Here is a 15,974-nt window from a genome sequence, read left to right on the forward strand (position 1 = left end):
ATGGACGAATAATTAATCTCTCTCTCTCTATAAATATATATATATATATGTATGTATATATTCATTCATTCATCTTCCGAGCCGCTTGATCCTCACTAGGGTTGCGGGGGGTGCTGGAGCCTATCCCAGCTGTCTCCGGGCAGTAGGCGGGGGACAGCCTGAATCGGTTGCCAGCCAATCGCAGGGCACACAGAAACGAACAACCACTCACACTCACACTCACACCTAGGGACAATTTGGAGTGTTCAATCAGCCTGCCACGCATGTTTTTGGAATGTGGGAGGAAACCGGAGCACCCGGAGAAAACCCACACAGGCCCGGGGAGAACATGCAAACTCCACACAGGGAGGCCGGAGCCGGAATTGAACCCGGTACCTCTGCACTGTGAAGCCAACGTGCTAACCACTGGACTACCAGGCCGCCCTATATATATATATATATATATATGTGTGTGTATATATTTTTTTACTTATTTGGGAGCTTCCCCGTCTCTCACCTGCTCTCCTGCTCCAGCTGCTCCTCCAGTTGGGCCACCTTCGCCTCCAAAGCGGCGATGGAGGATTTGAACTTGGACTTGACCTGGTTCTCCATCTCGCTGAGCTTGGCCTTCATCTCCTTGTTCTGGCGCTCCATCTGCTGCCGGGCGCTCTCGTTCTTCTGGGAGGCCGAGCGCTCTGTTTGCAGCTCGTTGTTGATCTGATCCACCTGTGGGGAAAATGCAAGCTTGTAGCAGGTGCGCAGGGCGTTTGGTGTGGCTGCTGTTGATGTGATCTTGCTTCTGCGCCAACCTGTTGCGTGCTCTTCCTCAGCCTGTCGTTGAGGATCTCCATGTTGCTCTGCTCCTCCTCGAGTTCCTCTTCCAGCTGGGAGATCTTAGCTTCCAGGCGGCGCTTCTCGTCGGACAAGGCTGACCTACACACGGGAAGCGCAAGTATGGTCAGGTCGGATCGTGTGATTCCGACTGAGGGCAAAACATGACTGACTTTCCGGAGGAGTTGCTCGCCAGCTCATCCGCCATCTCGTCCCTTTCAGCCTCCGCTTGCTTCCGCGCCCTCTCAGCAGAGGCCAGTTCCTAAAGAAGCATGACATGAAACATGGGTTGCGAGCCATTATTTTTTTGCACCCCCCCCCCCCCCTCCCTTACAAACAGGATGATGTCTTATTACGGGAAGGGCTTTCAGAAATGATTTGCTATCCTGGCGGTCCACTGAGTTGTCCACGTACTAGTATGCTCTTTGTCCTCACTTGTATGACATTTCTGCAGACATCATGTAGTAGAGGAAGCCGGCATTGGAAAAAAATGTCTCTTGGAAGACAGTTGCTGTACGAGTGTGCCCTCGCTGTTCTATTTGTGGACTGTAGTTTTTCTACAACAGTGTCCAACGAGTGTGCTAAAATGTCATACAGTAACGGAAAATGACATCATAAGACAGTTGCTCAACTCGTGTGCCGAAATGTATTAGGATAACCGAGAGCACCGGTAGGACACTGAATAAGTGCTCAAAAAAGCATTCCATCATCTTACCTCTTGCAGCTGCATCAGCTCGGCCTCCAGGCTCTTGGCTTTCCTCTCACTCTCCTTCGCCGTCGTCAGCACTTCCTCACGGGCAGCACGGGCATCCTCCAGCTCCCTCTGGAAGTCTTTCATTTGGGCCTGGCGGAAAAGGAGAATCGCAAACGTCAGCATCAGTATAGCATGTTTGATTTACACACATGTACCCATGACGCTCTTAAATCCTTCGATTGGAAAATGTAGACAACTCTCAAAATCGATTTGGGGAAGGCTCTTGCTTTTTGAACACTAACATTAAATAAGTCTTCTACTTCTGTCGGGCAAAGAAAACAGAAGCCCGAGTGCAAAGAGGTAAGGCCATGAGCAGGGTAGAGGATGTCAATTTTCACACAGCAAAGGCCAACACCTGTTTGTACCCAGAAGCTTCACCAAATGGAGTTCAAATATTCCGGCCAAGCGGCCTGGTAGTCCAGTGGTTAGCACGTCAGCTTCACAGTGCAGAGGTACCGGGTTCGATTCCAGCTCCGACCTCCCTGTGTGGAGTTTGCATGTTCTCCCCGGGCCTGCGTGGGTTTTCTCCGGGTGCTCCGGTTTCCTCCCACATTCCAAAAACATGCATGGCAGGCTGATTGGACGCTCTAAATTGTCCCTAGGTGTGAGTGTGGATGTGGATGGTTGTTCGTCTCTGTGTGCCCTGCGATTGGCTGGCAACTGATTCAGGGTGTCCCCTGCCTACTGCCCGAAGACGGCTGGGATAGGCTCCAGCACCCCCTGCGACCCTAGTGAGGATCAAGCGGCTCGGAAGATGAATATTCCGGCCATTATTGAGCTCTCACCTGAATCTTTCGGAGCTGCTTTATGGCTTCATCTCGTCCCTTATTGGCTGTATCGATCTGTCCCTCCAGATCTTTCATGTCCGTCTCCAACTTCTTCTTGGCTGCTGCGGCTGAGGCCCTCTGCTTACGTTCATCCTCCAGCTCGGTCTCTAACTCACGGACCTGCAAGGTGCGCAAAGTATCTCCATTTCTGATGTCACCGGAGTAACTTTCGGGGATGGACGCCGCAAGGGAGACACATGTGTTTGTTCACCTGCTTGACCAGCTGTCTCTTCTTTTCCTCTCCCATCTCATCACGCCCTTGCAGATCCCTCTCAAATTGGGCCTTCAGGGCCTGCATGTTGACCTCGAGGCGCAGTTTGGCATCCTCGGCCGCCTGGAGCTCATCCTCCAGCTCCTCCAGCTGAGTTTTCATCTCCTCCACCTGGGCCTCCAAGCCTCGCTTGGACTTCTCCAGCTCATGGACCTGACAACAACGTAGCATCAAATTCACAGCCATTGATTCTATTTAGGCTCATGGGTAAGCCGAAGCTCATCCTAGCTGAGTGTGGGCGAGAGAAGCGCTGTCGACAGCAAGGCGGTGATGATGCATTCAACGACATTCTGAATCCTCGCCCGTACATTTTTCCCCACATCATCCTTTGAGCTGATCAGATCCTCCATTTCCACCCTGAGGGCTTTGTTGGCTCTCTCCAACTCCTCTCTGGCATCCTGGGCCTCATCCAGAGCCCTGGCCAGGGACAGAGCCTTTGTCTCCTTCTCTCTGGCCTCAGCCTCGGCTCGGTCTCTCTCGTCTGCGTATTTACTCGAGATAGATTTCTCCTCTGCCAGCATCTGGAGGCCAAATAGCCGCAAGTAAATGATGCGATATGTCAAAGCTTTAACAAAGCTCGTCAGGTACTATGTGGCGGTACAATGGCAACAAGAATGAGGTGGACAAACCTGGTCAAACTTCTTTTGTTTCTTCTCGAGGTTTGAAACATTCTGCCTCTGGTTGTCGAGATCCATCAGTGTGTCCTCCAGCTCTTGTTGCAGGCGGTTTTTAGTCTTCTCCAATTTGTCATAGGCCGAAGCTTTCTCCTCAAATTGGGTGTTGGCTGCCTCCAAATCTCTCTGCAGGCGTTTCTTGCTTTCTTCCAGTAGCTCAGCGTTTCCGCACATTTCCTCCAGCTTCTTCTTTGCATCTGACAGCTGTCAAAGAAGAAGAAGGAAATGCACTGTTCGGATTGCTTGACGACATTTTGATACCACCTCAAACATCAGTCGAGGTGTAAACTCATCTCCGACCTGGATGTTGAGGGTGGAAACGTGTCTCTCAACATTCCTTTTGGCCTCCATCTCCTCCTCGAGCTGCTCCTGTAAACTGTTCTTGTCGTCCTCTGCCTGTCGAAGCTTCGTAGAGAACTGCAGCTTCTGTCGCGTCTCCTCAGCGAGCAACTCCTGTGGGTGCCAAGCAGGTCAAAGGTCAGAACTAAACCCTGCTGCTTGCTATCAGAATATTGAAGTTCAACCGCAGTGACCTGTGTATCCTGGAGTTGGGAGCTAAAACTGGAAACGTCTTTGTTCAGTTTGATGTTCTTGCCCTCAGCTTCATTCAGTAGATTTGTCACACTCTCCAGTTCAACCTGTTTTGGGAGGGGGGGGGGCGTGTGTTTTTATGGATTTCTACAGTTTTACATGATTAGGATAGACTTCGTAAAGCCACTTACAGTGATCTTAGAGCAGCGTTCTCCCAGTTCAGCTTTCTGCTTCTCACTGTCACTGAAGCGGGATTGTAAATCTGTCACTTGACCTTCCAACTTCTTCCTCTTGTGCTCCCCGTCTTGTTTGGCTTGATTGAGCGAGCGCACTTCCATGGTTAATTCAGATGTCTCCTTCTCCAATGCTTGTTTGGCCTTCTCCAAGTTTGACTTGACCTGGTGGCGCAGGCATGTTTTTGCTTTATTTTAAACAAGGCAGCCGTACATTACACACATCAAATAAATCGATTACAAATCATTACTCGTTTTGACTGTTCCAGTTGCTCTGTGAGCTCCTCCACAGCCTGGGTGTGTTTCTGTCTCATTTCATGTACTTGGGCTTCATGAGTCCGGTTCTCCTCCTCTATGGCTCTCTTCAGTAAGGTCACCTCCTGCTCACGTTTGGCTCTGCAGAACAGACGACGAGATTATATCGACTCTACTTTGTACTAGAGAGAAGAAAGTGACACTTGGCTTCTCCTCATTTGTGTCTAAACATGTTTTTTTTTTTTTAATTTTGCTTTCACTCCATGTAGGTCTTTGTGAAAGTCTGTGTGACCTGAGTTCCTGCTGGGTTGCAGTGCTGTCCAGGGTATCTTCTAGCTCCGATTTCAGAGCCTCCAACTCTTCTGCCAAGTCACGTTTGATCTTTTCTGCTTTATTCCTGGCTGCTCTCTCAGAGTCGAGGTCTTCCTGCAGGTCAGAGATGTGGCCCTCCAGCTCACGGATTTTCTTTAGAGCGTTGTTCTTTTGAGCCGTCTCATCTTCTAATCTATACAAAGGAGGAACCTTGTTAAACACACACACTGGTAATTTAATTAGAGTTATTGTCAAGTGGCGTGGTTCATAAAAGTGATGCTCATTGGACAGCATGCATCATTCTTTGCCCTGTAAATTGTGAGCTGTCCCAGACAATTTCAGAAGACTGTTCATTTCAAAAGGCGATGTTGCTTTGTTTTGATTCTGCCCATGTTAAAATTTGATAAACAACTCATAATGAGACTTGACCTGGCCAAGCAATTCTGTAGCTCCTCCTCTTTTTTTGCCAGCTGGGCTTTGAGGTCAGCAATCTGGGCCTGCAGGTCCGCTACCTGCTCCTGAAGATCATTTGACTCGGCCTCTAATTTACGCTTCACCTTATCCAGTTCCTGCCGAGTCTTTTCTTCCTTCTTCAGTCGGACTGGAAAGAGAGCAAAAGGCAAATTACCCAACAGGCTATCGGTTATAGCATAGGGCTGTAAATTGTGATGTTCCTAAACAGTGATTACCCTCCAGTTCTGATATCATGGACTCGTGTTTATTTTTCAGTTTGGTGAGGTTCTTTGACTTCTCCTCTTCTTCAGCCAGATTAGCACTGTAGTCTGCTACCCTCTCCTCCATCAGCTTTCTCTCCTACAAAATGAAAATGCACGTGTCTCAATCGCTGAGCCGAAACTGGCACTTCGACTTCATTGTTTGTGTTCTCATTTACCTTCAGCAGTTTGTTGTTATGATCTTCCATCACCAGGATGTCATCTTCAAGCTTTTTGATCTTTCCTTCACAAGTGACCTTCTCCAGCTGCAGCTTTTGTCGCGCATCCTCCTCCTCTTCTAAATGTTCTTCCAATTCCTACACCAACAAGGCAATAACAAGATGCGGGGTGCATGCTTGCTTTTCCTTGAATTTGGAAAGCTCGATAACCGATAACTGACGTCCACATTCACTACCTGCATCTGCTGTTGCATTTTTTTCTTTTCCACCAGGAATGTCTGAGAACGTTCTTCCTCTTCGTCCAGTCTTGCCTCCATCTCATGGAGGATTTCCTCCAATTCCTGCTTCTTAGCTGCCAAACGCACCCTCATCTCCTCAGCTTCCGCATACAACTCTGTCTCAGCCTGAAGTTGCTCCTGCAGCGCATTTCTCTCCTCCAAAATCTGAAACAAACAGTCAAAATCAGAGTGGGTTTGAGCACTTGAAATGGAGTAACCCTGCAACTGAGTGGCAATCTGTCTTGGGCTCGGTTGGCAAAATGTTAAAAAAATGGATGAATAGACAGTACATCGAACGAGAATGGGATGTCAATTGTCATGGAATTGAAAACTCTTTGTTTGTGTCATTTATAGTTTACCGTAGTGTGCTTCAAGGTGATCTCGTGCAGCTCTGATTCATACTTTGCAGCATTTTCTTTTGATTTCTGCAGCTCTTCCTCCTTTAGGCTCATCTCCTCCTCCTGACGTGTCACTTGCAAAAGAGGCTTAACCTTTTGCGGAGTGGAGGAAAGTGGTATACATATAAAATATCAAAAACTTTAACGATAGAGGAGAAGAACCCAAGTCACGTGGGCCTAGAAGGACATGCTGACCTTTGTGAAGAGTCTCCACCATTGCCAGTTTCTAAGTTTGAGGTAGGCGGCACAATTCCTTTGAATAACTTTCATGGCTGTAAGTTGCTGCTGCCTCTTTGCAAATGCCCTTTAAATGGTCAACAAAACAAATGCCATCATTACCGTCATAATATCATTTATGGTACAATACTAAATATCATCACTTATACCAGGACCTCATCCAACACGTACGGTAAATATTTGTCAAATCAGTACAAATCCCCAAATTGAACCTATTAACTATTCCCCCAATCCAACAGAACAGATTTAATGAGATACCGCAGAGGAAAGCGTCTGAAAATGTTTCATGGGATTTTCCATTCAATTTAAATTGCTGCCAAATGGCCAGGCTGGATTAGGTCTGCTGATGTTACAAGCTTCTTACCTTACATACATACATACACATAGCTACTTTTTGTTCAAATCAGTTAAGACCTGATGAAAATTTCATTGGTAGTAATTCATTACAACCAAACACAATCTTGACTACACATTGGCATCATGCTACAAGTCGTTGGCTGTGAAACATTTGTGAGAGCTTGCATGTACATACTTTCTCGCCAGGAAGCCTCGAGCTCGGGCCTGGAAGGCAATGATGATCACAGTTATCTTCAAGTCTCTCTCCTCCTCCAGCTGAGCCAAAACTCCTGTGCGGAAAAATATCTTGCTCTGCCCGATTCTGTACAGATTTGGATCCAGGTCCAGATGTTTGATCTATATTGAAGGACATTGATAGCTCTCATTGTGACCTTAAATTCAAAGCTGCAATTATTGACTGAATAATACCACTTTACCATGAGGCAGCAAGCTTGTTTTCCATCCATAAAACCTTTGGGAATAGCACTTGCTGCCAGAATCTCATAGCTATAAGGAAACGATATTTGAATACAAAATGCATGCAGTGGCACAATACTGTTTAGGTACAAGGCACATCTGATCTCACTCACCGCTGGCGAAACTCCTGGAAAACAATTCGATTTGGGAATCCTTGTCGGCAGATTCGAATCCCCTCCAGCACGCCGTTACACCTGAGCTGCTCCAGAACCAGGTTGGCATCCAACTTCCCCGCCTGAGGAGAACATAACTTGTAAGAGCACTGACATATTTAAAGACTTGATGTACTGTACTGTAGAACACGGGTCACCAAAGGACCACCCAGGTAGCCCACAAGCCTTCTTAAGTCAAGTTCACCAGTGATGGGACAAGGTGATTTTTGAGGAACGTTGTAGAAGTGATCATATGAAAATACAAACACTGGCAGAGATTTAGAAATTTAAAAAAATATGTGCAGTGTTCGATATCACCTGTTTCCTAATTATTGTGAGAAATTGTTTACATGATGAGTGTCTTCATATAAATGTGTAGAATAGCATACATCGATAACATTATTCAAAATACAGTAAGTCGAGCAAACTTGAGTGCGGATCAAACCCTTTTTGTTATCAGTAGCCAAAAAGTACCTCTCGATTTCAAAAAGGTTGGTGACCCCTGCTGTAGAGGGACACGTGCACATTGTCAAAACAAATGAAAACAATATATTGACAACATTCAGGGGCACACTCGAAACATCTTCCTCTCCTTCGGGGAGACATTTAGTCAAATTTAGTCATGCATGTAACCATGGAAATGTATCTTCATGAAGTCATTTGAGAGGTCAGAGGTTACTGAGGTCACTGAACTACAAAATGTTCCCAGAAAGTTGGAACCACAGATGTCATGAAGAAGAATTAAGACCGGGGATGAAGGGGAGTGTGACTAAGGAGCATTATGGGCTTCTCAAACGACACGACTTTTCATGTCACATTACCGTATGTGGCAAAATGAACAACAATTGTGATGTGTCAGACCTTCGTTGAGTATGTCACACAACCTGGGCCACGATGCATCAAGACAACTCAAAATGGGCCATGAGACACTACATTTGCTTGTGTCGCATCTGTCAGCTCAAAATCGGTAATGATGACTTGGTCGAAATGAGCGGTGTGCTCCAAGGCAATCGTCCACAACGACGAGTTGGTTCAACAAATACGTTTCTATTCATGATAACGGGAATATGAAGTAAATCATGTTTTAATTTGAAAGAAAAAAAAACACTTCGTGTAAATATTTTTTTTACCCTCTTCTCGTGGTTTGGAATGATGCATCTGACAAAGTTGGGCTGGGTGTTGTGCAGTGTGGTCATGAGTTTGGCGAGGGACTCCTTGTAGAGTTGTCCCACCGTGCGGAACATTCCCTTCTTGGTCTTGGATCCACTGGCCATCGAACTGTCGGACATCTTGGCAATGGTGTCAAGACCCACCACTCTGTCAGCTGAAGCGCACAACACATCAGTCACTGAATCATATGCAACAGATCGCCGTGTATTTGATCATTATTCAGGACTTGATATTATCTACGACATGTACACAAATCAAAGCTGAACACCTCTACAATAACACATTAGTGAGTAATATTGTGTAACACCACTGTATAGACATCTGCTGAGGTAGGAATTTGCCCAAAGCATGTATGTCAGTGATCTCACAATCTTTCCAGAGGTCTTGCACAAATGAGCTGGAGGAGTTGTTGAGCAGTGCTGTGACATTGTCATTCAGAGGGTCCATGTTCTTTGTCAGCCAGGCTGTGGCGTTATAGTCCACCTAAAGCAAACAATATCGGTTTCATTTTAGCCAGCGGCCCCGCAACACTTATTTCAGCCACAGCAAGATGCATAACCCTAATCCTATCTCAAACGTAATGTTCACGGAGCGCTTTTCCTCTTATGCTCACCTTTCCAGCATAGTGAAGAATAGAAAACTCTGTCTTGTCTTTTAGTTGTTTTGGTTTTGCAAATTTAACATGGTTTCCTTGGGTGCTCATGAGTTTTTCCACAAAGGAGACATCTGTGGCTTTGGGGAACCAGCACTCTTCATCCAGCAAGGCCAGAATGCCTGGAGGGTTGTTCTGCAAACGAGATGTACAGATTTACATGAAACCACGCCATGAGGAAGAAAAGCTCGTAGTCACTCTCTCAAGGCCACTTACCGGCCTCTCGATGAGCTCTATGCAGGGCTGTAGATCCAAACCAAAATCTATAAAGTTCCACTCGATGCCTTCTCTCTGGTACTCCTCCTGCTCCAAGATGAACATGGTGTGGTTGAATAACTGCTGCAGCTTCTCATTGGTGTAATTGATGCACAGCTGCTCAAAGGAGTTGTCCTGCAACAGCCACGAGACAGAGCTGAGAATGCCCATCGTCCACAAAAGGTTTGATCTCGTCACATCGCACATTAAAGGCTCTTGTGTCCATACCTCAAATATCTCAAAGCCAGCGATATCGAGAATACCCAGGAAGGAGGCCCCTTGACGTTTGGTCTTGTCCAGGGCTTTGTTGACTCGGCCTAGGATCCAGCGGAACAGGCGCTCAAACACAGCCTTTGCCAGGGCTTCAATAGCAAAGTCAGCCTGTGAAGCGCACACACATGCATCAAACACATGAAATGTCATTTATTTTATTCCGAGCATTGCACGCTGTGTACTACCTGCTCTTTGGTCTGTGCTTTTTGCACCACCTCTCTGCCAACTTTGATTCGAGGCGTGAGGATGGCACGAGTGAAGTCTGTCACATTTATGCCCTGCAGGTGACACACCTTCTGAGCCGCTACAGGGAGGAGGAATATATAAATATTAGACAATAATACCATCATACCAGAGTGCTCTGCTTTTGCTGCTTTTCTTTTGTTACATTTTTAACAGCATTAATTTTTACATCCCATGTTTGTTTGCCACTATTTAATTAAGTGGCCTCTAATGTATAGCCACACATATCTCCATAACTCCGTTTCACACTACAAAAAGGTAGAAAAGACAAAATACTGTATCTAACCTGTGTTGTCAGGCATGGTGGCCTGCTCTTGGTTCCTTTCTTTCTTAAACTCAATGTTTCCCAGCTGCATGACCGTTGAACACACCTTCAGGATATCTACAGTAACACAGTGACAGTCTTGGTGTGATCCATCCATCCATCCATCATCCATCCATCTCCTACAGTGGCCGTCCTCATTTGTGAGCTGAGGCCTATCCCAGCTGACAAACTATCATTCATGGAAACAGTCACGCGCAAATTAGAGTCCTCCACGAATCTAAGAAGCATGTTTGGAGAATGTGGGAGGAAAACCTATGCGAGGGGAGAACTTGCAAACTCCATGCAGGGGAGGCATGAGCTGAATTTAGACCACGTATAGACAAATAAAACTGTTAGAAATATGAAATCAGTTCTGCAATTTCATTCATTCATTCATCTTCCGTACCGCTTAATCCTCACTAGGGTCGCGGGGGGCGCTGGAGCCCATCCCAGCCGTCTCCGGGCAGTAGGCGGGGGACACCCTGAATCGGTTGCCAGCCAATCGCAGGGCACACATGGACGAACAACCATCCACGCTCACACTCACACCTAGGGACAATTTAGAGTGTTCAATCAGCCTGCCATGCATAGTTTTTGGAATGTGGGAGGAAACTGGAGCACCCGGAGAAAACCCACGCAGGCCCGGGGAGAACATGCAAACTCCACACAGGGAGGCCGGAGCTGGAATCGAACCCGGTACCTCTGCACTGTGAAGCCGACGTGCTAACCACTGGACTACCGGGCCGCCAGTTCTGCAATTTGTTATCATTAATTTATGTTCCAAGTTGCTGAAACAGTAGTCACCTGTTAGCAGGTGAGCAGGTTACTTGGTTGAGGCTTTAATCACACTCGATTTGCTTGATTAGATTACCAGACTAAAAGAGGCAGTTGAGCCCCACTTCGAGCCAACTATGTGTATGTGAACGAGTGGGCATTATCGTCCTTCTGCATCCTTTTATAAAGCAATGCATCAGATTTGTGATACCAATTCGCTCCTCATCCGTAAAGCCCATGATTGTCATGGCCTCCATGGTCTCCTCGTACATCTCATCATCCTGCTGGCCCGGGATCTGGACATGGCCCGCAACTAGGAAGCGGTAGTTACTGAAAGGCTCCAGAAGAAGCTCCTCTGAAAGGACAACAATAAACAATAAATTCCATTGACCTTTTTCAGATTTTGATCACCAAATCTCAATGTTACGACTTCACAAATGAATTACTGGTACGGAGAAGTATTGATATGCCACAAAAAGTCATTATTTTGAGTCATATGTGTACCCGATCAAAAATCAAATCCCCCACAGCACATTTGAAGTACGTTACCTCGAACTTTGTCCTTGGCACCAGCAATCATGTAGTAGAAGATATGGAAGGCTCTTTCTATTTTTGCCTGTCTGATACAACGAGACTTCTCCAGGAGGTCTGAGAACTCATTCATTAAAGAACACAAACTATTTCTCAAGTTCATTCTAACTAACTCCAACTGTGACAATGTCTTCAACCTTTGTGTGTTCCCTACCTTGTAAATCTTACTGTGCTAATTAGCTAGATAAGCACTTTGATGGCCATATCAGCAAGTCCTAAACTAAATATAACTTGATTTTAAAGGTGCAGATCTCAAACAAGGTAGGATACAGGTCTCAATATTGGCACCAACAATGTAGCCTGTCACATCAAAGTTGATTCGGATGAATTTGCCCTGTGTTAACAAAAAAGAAATAAGAAAACGAGGAGTTAATGAATAAAAGAATCAGTCTTATCGAAAAGGCACAGTTAAAAATTCATGTATCTGTAGATACAATTTTTAAGAGCTATTTTAATCATGACATCTAATCTTAGCAGGAAAACTCACAAAGCGGGAGGAATTGTCATTTTTGATGGTCTTGGCATTCCCAAAAGCCTCCAGGATGGGATTGGCCTGTAGAAGCTGCTTCTCTAGCTCTCCCTGGTGACAACAACACGTTGACACAATTGATGGCCACCGATGTGGAATGCAGGCGGGGTTGATGGGTAAGGTTCCCAGAATATAATTCATGAGTATTGAGATTAAGGACCAAAAAAAAAAAAGACTCAGAATGCATAAATAAAGAGAAGAAACTATCCTTCCTAATGCACTTTAAACTACCTGCATAAAGTCAACAGCTCAGAATTCCAATAAGTTATGTAACCAACATCTGACCTGAAGTTTAGAGGTAAATGAGGGGAAGCTGATATATAAACAGATAAGGAGGTCAGGTTGGTTCAGCTGAAAATAATATTACCAGCACATACTTCTGAGGAATCCTTCAAGCGAATACATTTGTATGTACATGATGCATGCGTAGGGAAACATGGATCATGATCCAAAAATAAAGAATGTTTTCTCTCAATATAGCAACTCTGAGCATTTGTGGCAGGGGTGCCATTACGGAAAAACTTGAAATCCAATGCGTTAATGTGAAAATATGATTTTTCCACTGACTCAATCATCATCATCATCTCCTTCACGATGCCACTGGTTTGCAGGCTCGTGTGTGGAACCGGGTCAATGAAAAATGAGGCAGACCCCTCCTTAATGTGCATTGAGCTAATTCACCGCATCAAAAATCTCTCTGTCACCTTTGAGGCAAGATCAGATCATCTCCACCTACACCTGAAATCACAGTTTCTATCTGCCTAAATTGGCTAAGACTATCTATCAGGTGAGGAGACGGGTGGCAATGACTGCAGCCTGAATGAGAGTAGTGACATGATAACGATGGAACACGTGCAACATGGTGCTAGATCCTGTAAAGCTGAAAAGACTGACAAGATACAGACCAGCTGATGTACTGAAGATCAGAGTTATCAAAGCAGAAAGGATTGTCTTGCTCTTTTAAGCTCCTGGGATAGGTCACTGGAGAAGAGAAAATGAGAAATAGAGCACAGCAGAGCAGCAAGAAAGGGAATGAGGTAGCTAGCTCACAGCAAAGCTTTTTTTTGTAGGTTTACTGCATATTAAATTCAGGGAGTTAAGCTGGAGAAGAGAGACGAAACAATCGTTTGGTTCAGGCGAGGTCAATGGGAGCCCACTGTTGACAAACCAAAAAGAATCACCCCCCAAATTCAATTGAAATCACTTTTTTCAAGGGGTATCAGGAGGATATGGTGAAAAATTGTTTAAGTCTTTGCACACGCTTCCAGCAATTATCTTCAAACATAAAATGAATTTATTAATTGAATTCACTGTGCAGAGTCTTATGTGTTATGTTGTGTTGTTTTGTTATTATGTTATTTTGACTTCAAGATGGCGCAGCGAGAGTGGCCGCCTTTACAGCAGCTCCTGCACTTTTTGTTCTTCTACTTTCTTCCTTTCATAACTTTGCTGCTGTATATTGGGAATTTCTCCAGTGTGAGACGAATGAGGGTTTTCTTATTCTTATTCTTATTTAACACTCTCTTATTCCATTGTGCACCTTATGAGCACCAGTGAAATCATGTTGTGACCGCTAAATGTATATAATATCGCAGGGCGGCTCAGAAAGAGATTTTTTTTTTTAAAAGATGTCCAACAATGAGTGATCATTGCAAACCACAAGACTCAACTAAATGCATCGGGGCAGAACAAACAATTCTCCTGCAGCGTCAGGGCAAAGAGGGCGAGGTTGGATGAAGAGGACGTGTTGGAGACTTGAGAAGAGTAGATGGGCATGCTCACACTGTGCACGTTGATCAGTGAGAGACCCTTTAACTGCTGGGGAGGCTTAATCTCATCACCACCGGCAGTAAAGGGTGTTCACTGAAGATTAATACCAAACTCAACATAGTAAACCAGCAACGCTAGTCGTCCCTCGCGGGGCATTCTGGAGGTTTCAAATGTGACTACGGAGTACTACGATCATGCAAATCCACTTTCACTGGGTAATACAGCAACGACAAATGTTAGGGGAAACACTCTCGACCGTAAGGATCTGAACCTTAGTGTTGAAAATGGATGTCAAAAAATGGTTCTTTGGGAACTGAGTGACACTATCTTCATGCACGTTTAAATCTCAGGAAGAAACAGCAAACACAAAACCACACTTCAGGCATTCCCCTTTACTCACGTAGGCAAACTGTGATCCTGATTGTTGCTATTTGGAGGAAATGGCGATATACAGAATTAAAGTGTGCAACATCCTAAATACATTAAGAGTGAGGGAACTGGCTGACAGACCCTTACTTTTCATGACAGCATGGTCACTTTGCATGCATACTTACAGCACTGCTGTCTTTCTTGCCTTTGTGTGACGAGGCCACTACAGCCAAATACTGGATGACTTTCTTGGTGTTCTCTGTCTTGCCAGCGCCAGACTCCCCACTGAGGAGTAAAAAGATGTCACGGTGAGACAGTCGAGAGGATGAAAAAGGAGAGCTACCTCACTAGAAAGGAGCAGTATCATCCTGGCTCAGATAAGCAGTTCAGGATTAGTCTCACAGTAATTCAATGTATAATTGTGATGCTATTAAACAGAGGCACACGCTCATCCCTTTTTCCCTCCATAAATTGCGGCCTGTGATCTTAGATCCTTAAGAGAAAGTCTGAGTTGAACAATGGCAGCGCCATCAGCCACCTAAGTCCATGACGATTTGTTGAGTTTTCCCGATAAAATGAGATGTCACCATCCAAAAGTCCATAAAAGGCATGGGAGGCTCCGTATTCGGGCTTGAAAGCTCGGAGAGTATTCAATCTATTTTTTCCTGTTCTCATCTGGCATGGAGCCACAACATCCAGACCCCAACTGGAGGCAGTTCTGAGTGCCAGATAGATTGCAATGGGACTTATACCTCCACATGGTCCATCAAACAAAATCCATGTAATGCTCAGTATCAGAACATTGTTCATAAAGTAGGAGACAGCTAAGCTGGTCACAGCATTAGGTGCACTGGAACAACTCTGATTGAAGAGCTGGATCACAACCTGCGCCAAATAAACACAATGCTCCCTTATGGATGAAGCCATCTCATTGAAAACTTTTTTGCTCTTTATATTTACAGTACTCGATAAGGGAACTCACACCTATGAAACACCCCCAAATGCCAGAGATCTACAGTACTTCACTGCAGTCACTGGCAATGTGTTCCTTTTGCTCAAAAGAGGCTTCCACTGAGTAGCTCCAACCATAGTTTTCTGTACATGTGCGTGTGGCTATTAGTGCTGATATTAGTCAACCTATCTCATCAATTTGAATTTGTTTAACGATATCTGAGAAAAACTACAACAGAAACCCAATTAGCGGCCATCTTGTAAAAAGACCGCCTGCCACATTGAATTTTTGAAAACGTGACCATGCTTGGAACACAAAGTGCAATATTTTTGCTCAAAATCCACTTTGACCTGTTCCACTTATGTTGAACTTTACAGATTCACGGCCTTTCTGAGCAACTCAGGGCCCAAATGCGAGAAAACATACAACTGTCTTACAGTACACACGTGTAACATTTATTAAGATAATTCCCAAAGTTTCATGAAATAATGGGCACTAATCATTGATGTTCAATTTGCAATCTTTTTAAAATGATCTAACTGTAACCCCGCATGAGGGAGCAAATCAAAATGTCTCAATTACATAAATTCAGGTACAACCCAAAAGCAGATGGTTATCTTTAACCTTTCGCTTCTGGTTGCATGACTTCATTGTC

The 15,974-nt window shown here is 45.0% G+C and overlaps 1 protein-coding gene across 2 annotated transcripts in view; it reads right to left on the reverse strand.

Moving 5' to 3' along the window:
• The window catches only part of LOC127613679 (myosin-11-like), a 31,307-nt gene that overhangs the window by 6,579 nt on the left and 8,754 nt on the right, over positions 1–15,974 (reverse strand). Inside the window, exons 5-39 of one of the 2 annotated variants that reach the window (XM_052084817.1) lie at positions 14,553–14,652; positions 14,399–14,425; positions 12,187–12,279; positions 11,970–12,033; positions 11,658–11,756; positions 11,320–11,463; positions 10,317–10,412; positions 9,973–10,091; positions 9,743–9,895; positions 9,476–9,649; positions 9,221–9,394; positions 8,976–9,090; positions 8,568–8,761; positions 7,399–7,520; positions 7,246–7,315; positions 7,005–7,165; positions 6,431–6,539; positions 6,197–6,328; positions 5,796–6,002; positions 5,560–5,697; positions 5,357–5,480; positions 5,097–5,268; positions 4,648–4,860; positions 4,352–4,496; positions 4,059–4,265; positions 3,870–3,974; positions 3,637–3,789; positions 3,292–3,540; positions 2,971–3,183; positions 2,603–2,815; positions 2,350–2,511; positions 1,526–1,654; positions 984–1,072; positions 789–912; positions 497–705 (exon numbers count right to left, since the gene is read on the reverse strand). In XM_052084817.1, the coding sequence (XP_051940777.1) occupies positions 497–705; positions 789–912; positions 984–1,072; positions 1,526–1,654; positions 2,350–2,511; positions 2,603–2,815; positions 2,971–3,183; positions 3,292–3,540; positions 3,637–3,789; positions 3,870–3,974; positions 4,059–4,265; positions 4,352–4,496; positions 4,648–4,860; positions 5,097–5,268; positions 5,357–5,480; positions 5,560–5,697; positions 5,796–6,002; positions 6,197–6,328; positions 6,431–6,539; positions 7,005–7,165; positions 7,246–7,315; positions 7,399–7,520; positions 8,568–8,761; positions 8,976–9,090; positions 9,221–9,394; positions 9,476–9,649; positions 9,743–9,895; positions 9,973–10,091; positions 10,317–10,412; positions 11,320–11,463; positions 11,658–11,756; positions 11,970–12,033; positions 12,187–12,279; positions 14,399–14,425; positions 14,553–14,652 (4,998 nt within the window). The remainder of the gene's footprint in view (positions 1–496; positions 706–788; positions 913–983; positions 1,073–1,525; positions 1,655–2,349; positions 2,512–2,602; positions 2,816–2,970; positions 3,184–3,291; positions 3,541–3,636; positions 3,790–3,869; positions 3,975–4,058; positions 4,266–4,351; positions 4,497–4,647; positions 4,861–5,096; positions 5,269–5,356; positions 5,481–5,559; positions 5,698–5,795; positions 6,003–6,196; positions 6,329–6,430; positions 6,540–7,004; positions 7,166–7,245; positions 7,316–7,398; positions 7,521–8,567; positions 8,762–8,975; positions 9,091–9,220; positions 9,395–9,475; positions 9,650–9,742; positions 9,896–9,972; positions 10,092–10,316; positions 10,413–11,319; positions 11,464–11,657; positions 11,757–11,969; positions 12,034–12,186; positions 12,280–14,398; positions 14,426–14,552; positions 14,653–15,974) is intronic. The other variant, XM_052084818.1, reaches the window with a different exon arrangement.

This window comes from Hippocampus zosterae, chromosome 13 (assembly GCF_025434085.1).
Source record: "Hippocampus zosterae strain Florida chromosome 13, ASM2543408v3, whole genome shotgun sequence".
In the NCBI taxonomy this organism is placed as follows: domain Eukaryota; kingdom Metazoa; phylum Chordata; class Actinopteri; order Syngnathiformes; family Syngnathidae; genus Hippocampus; species Hippocampus zosterae.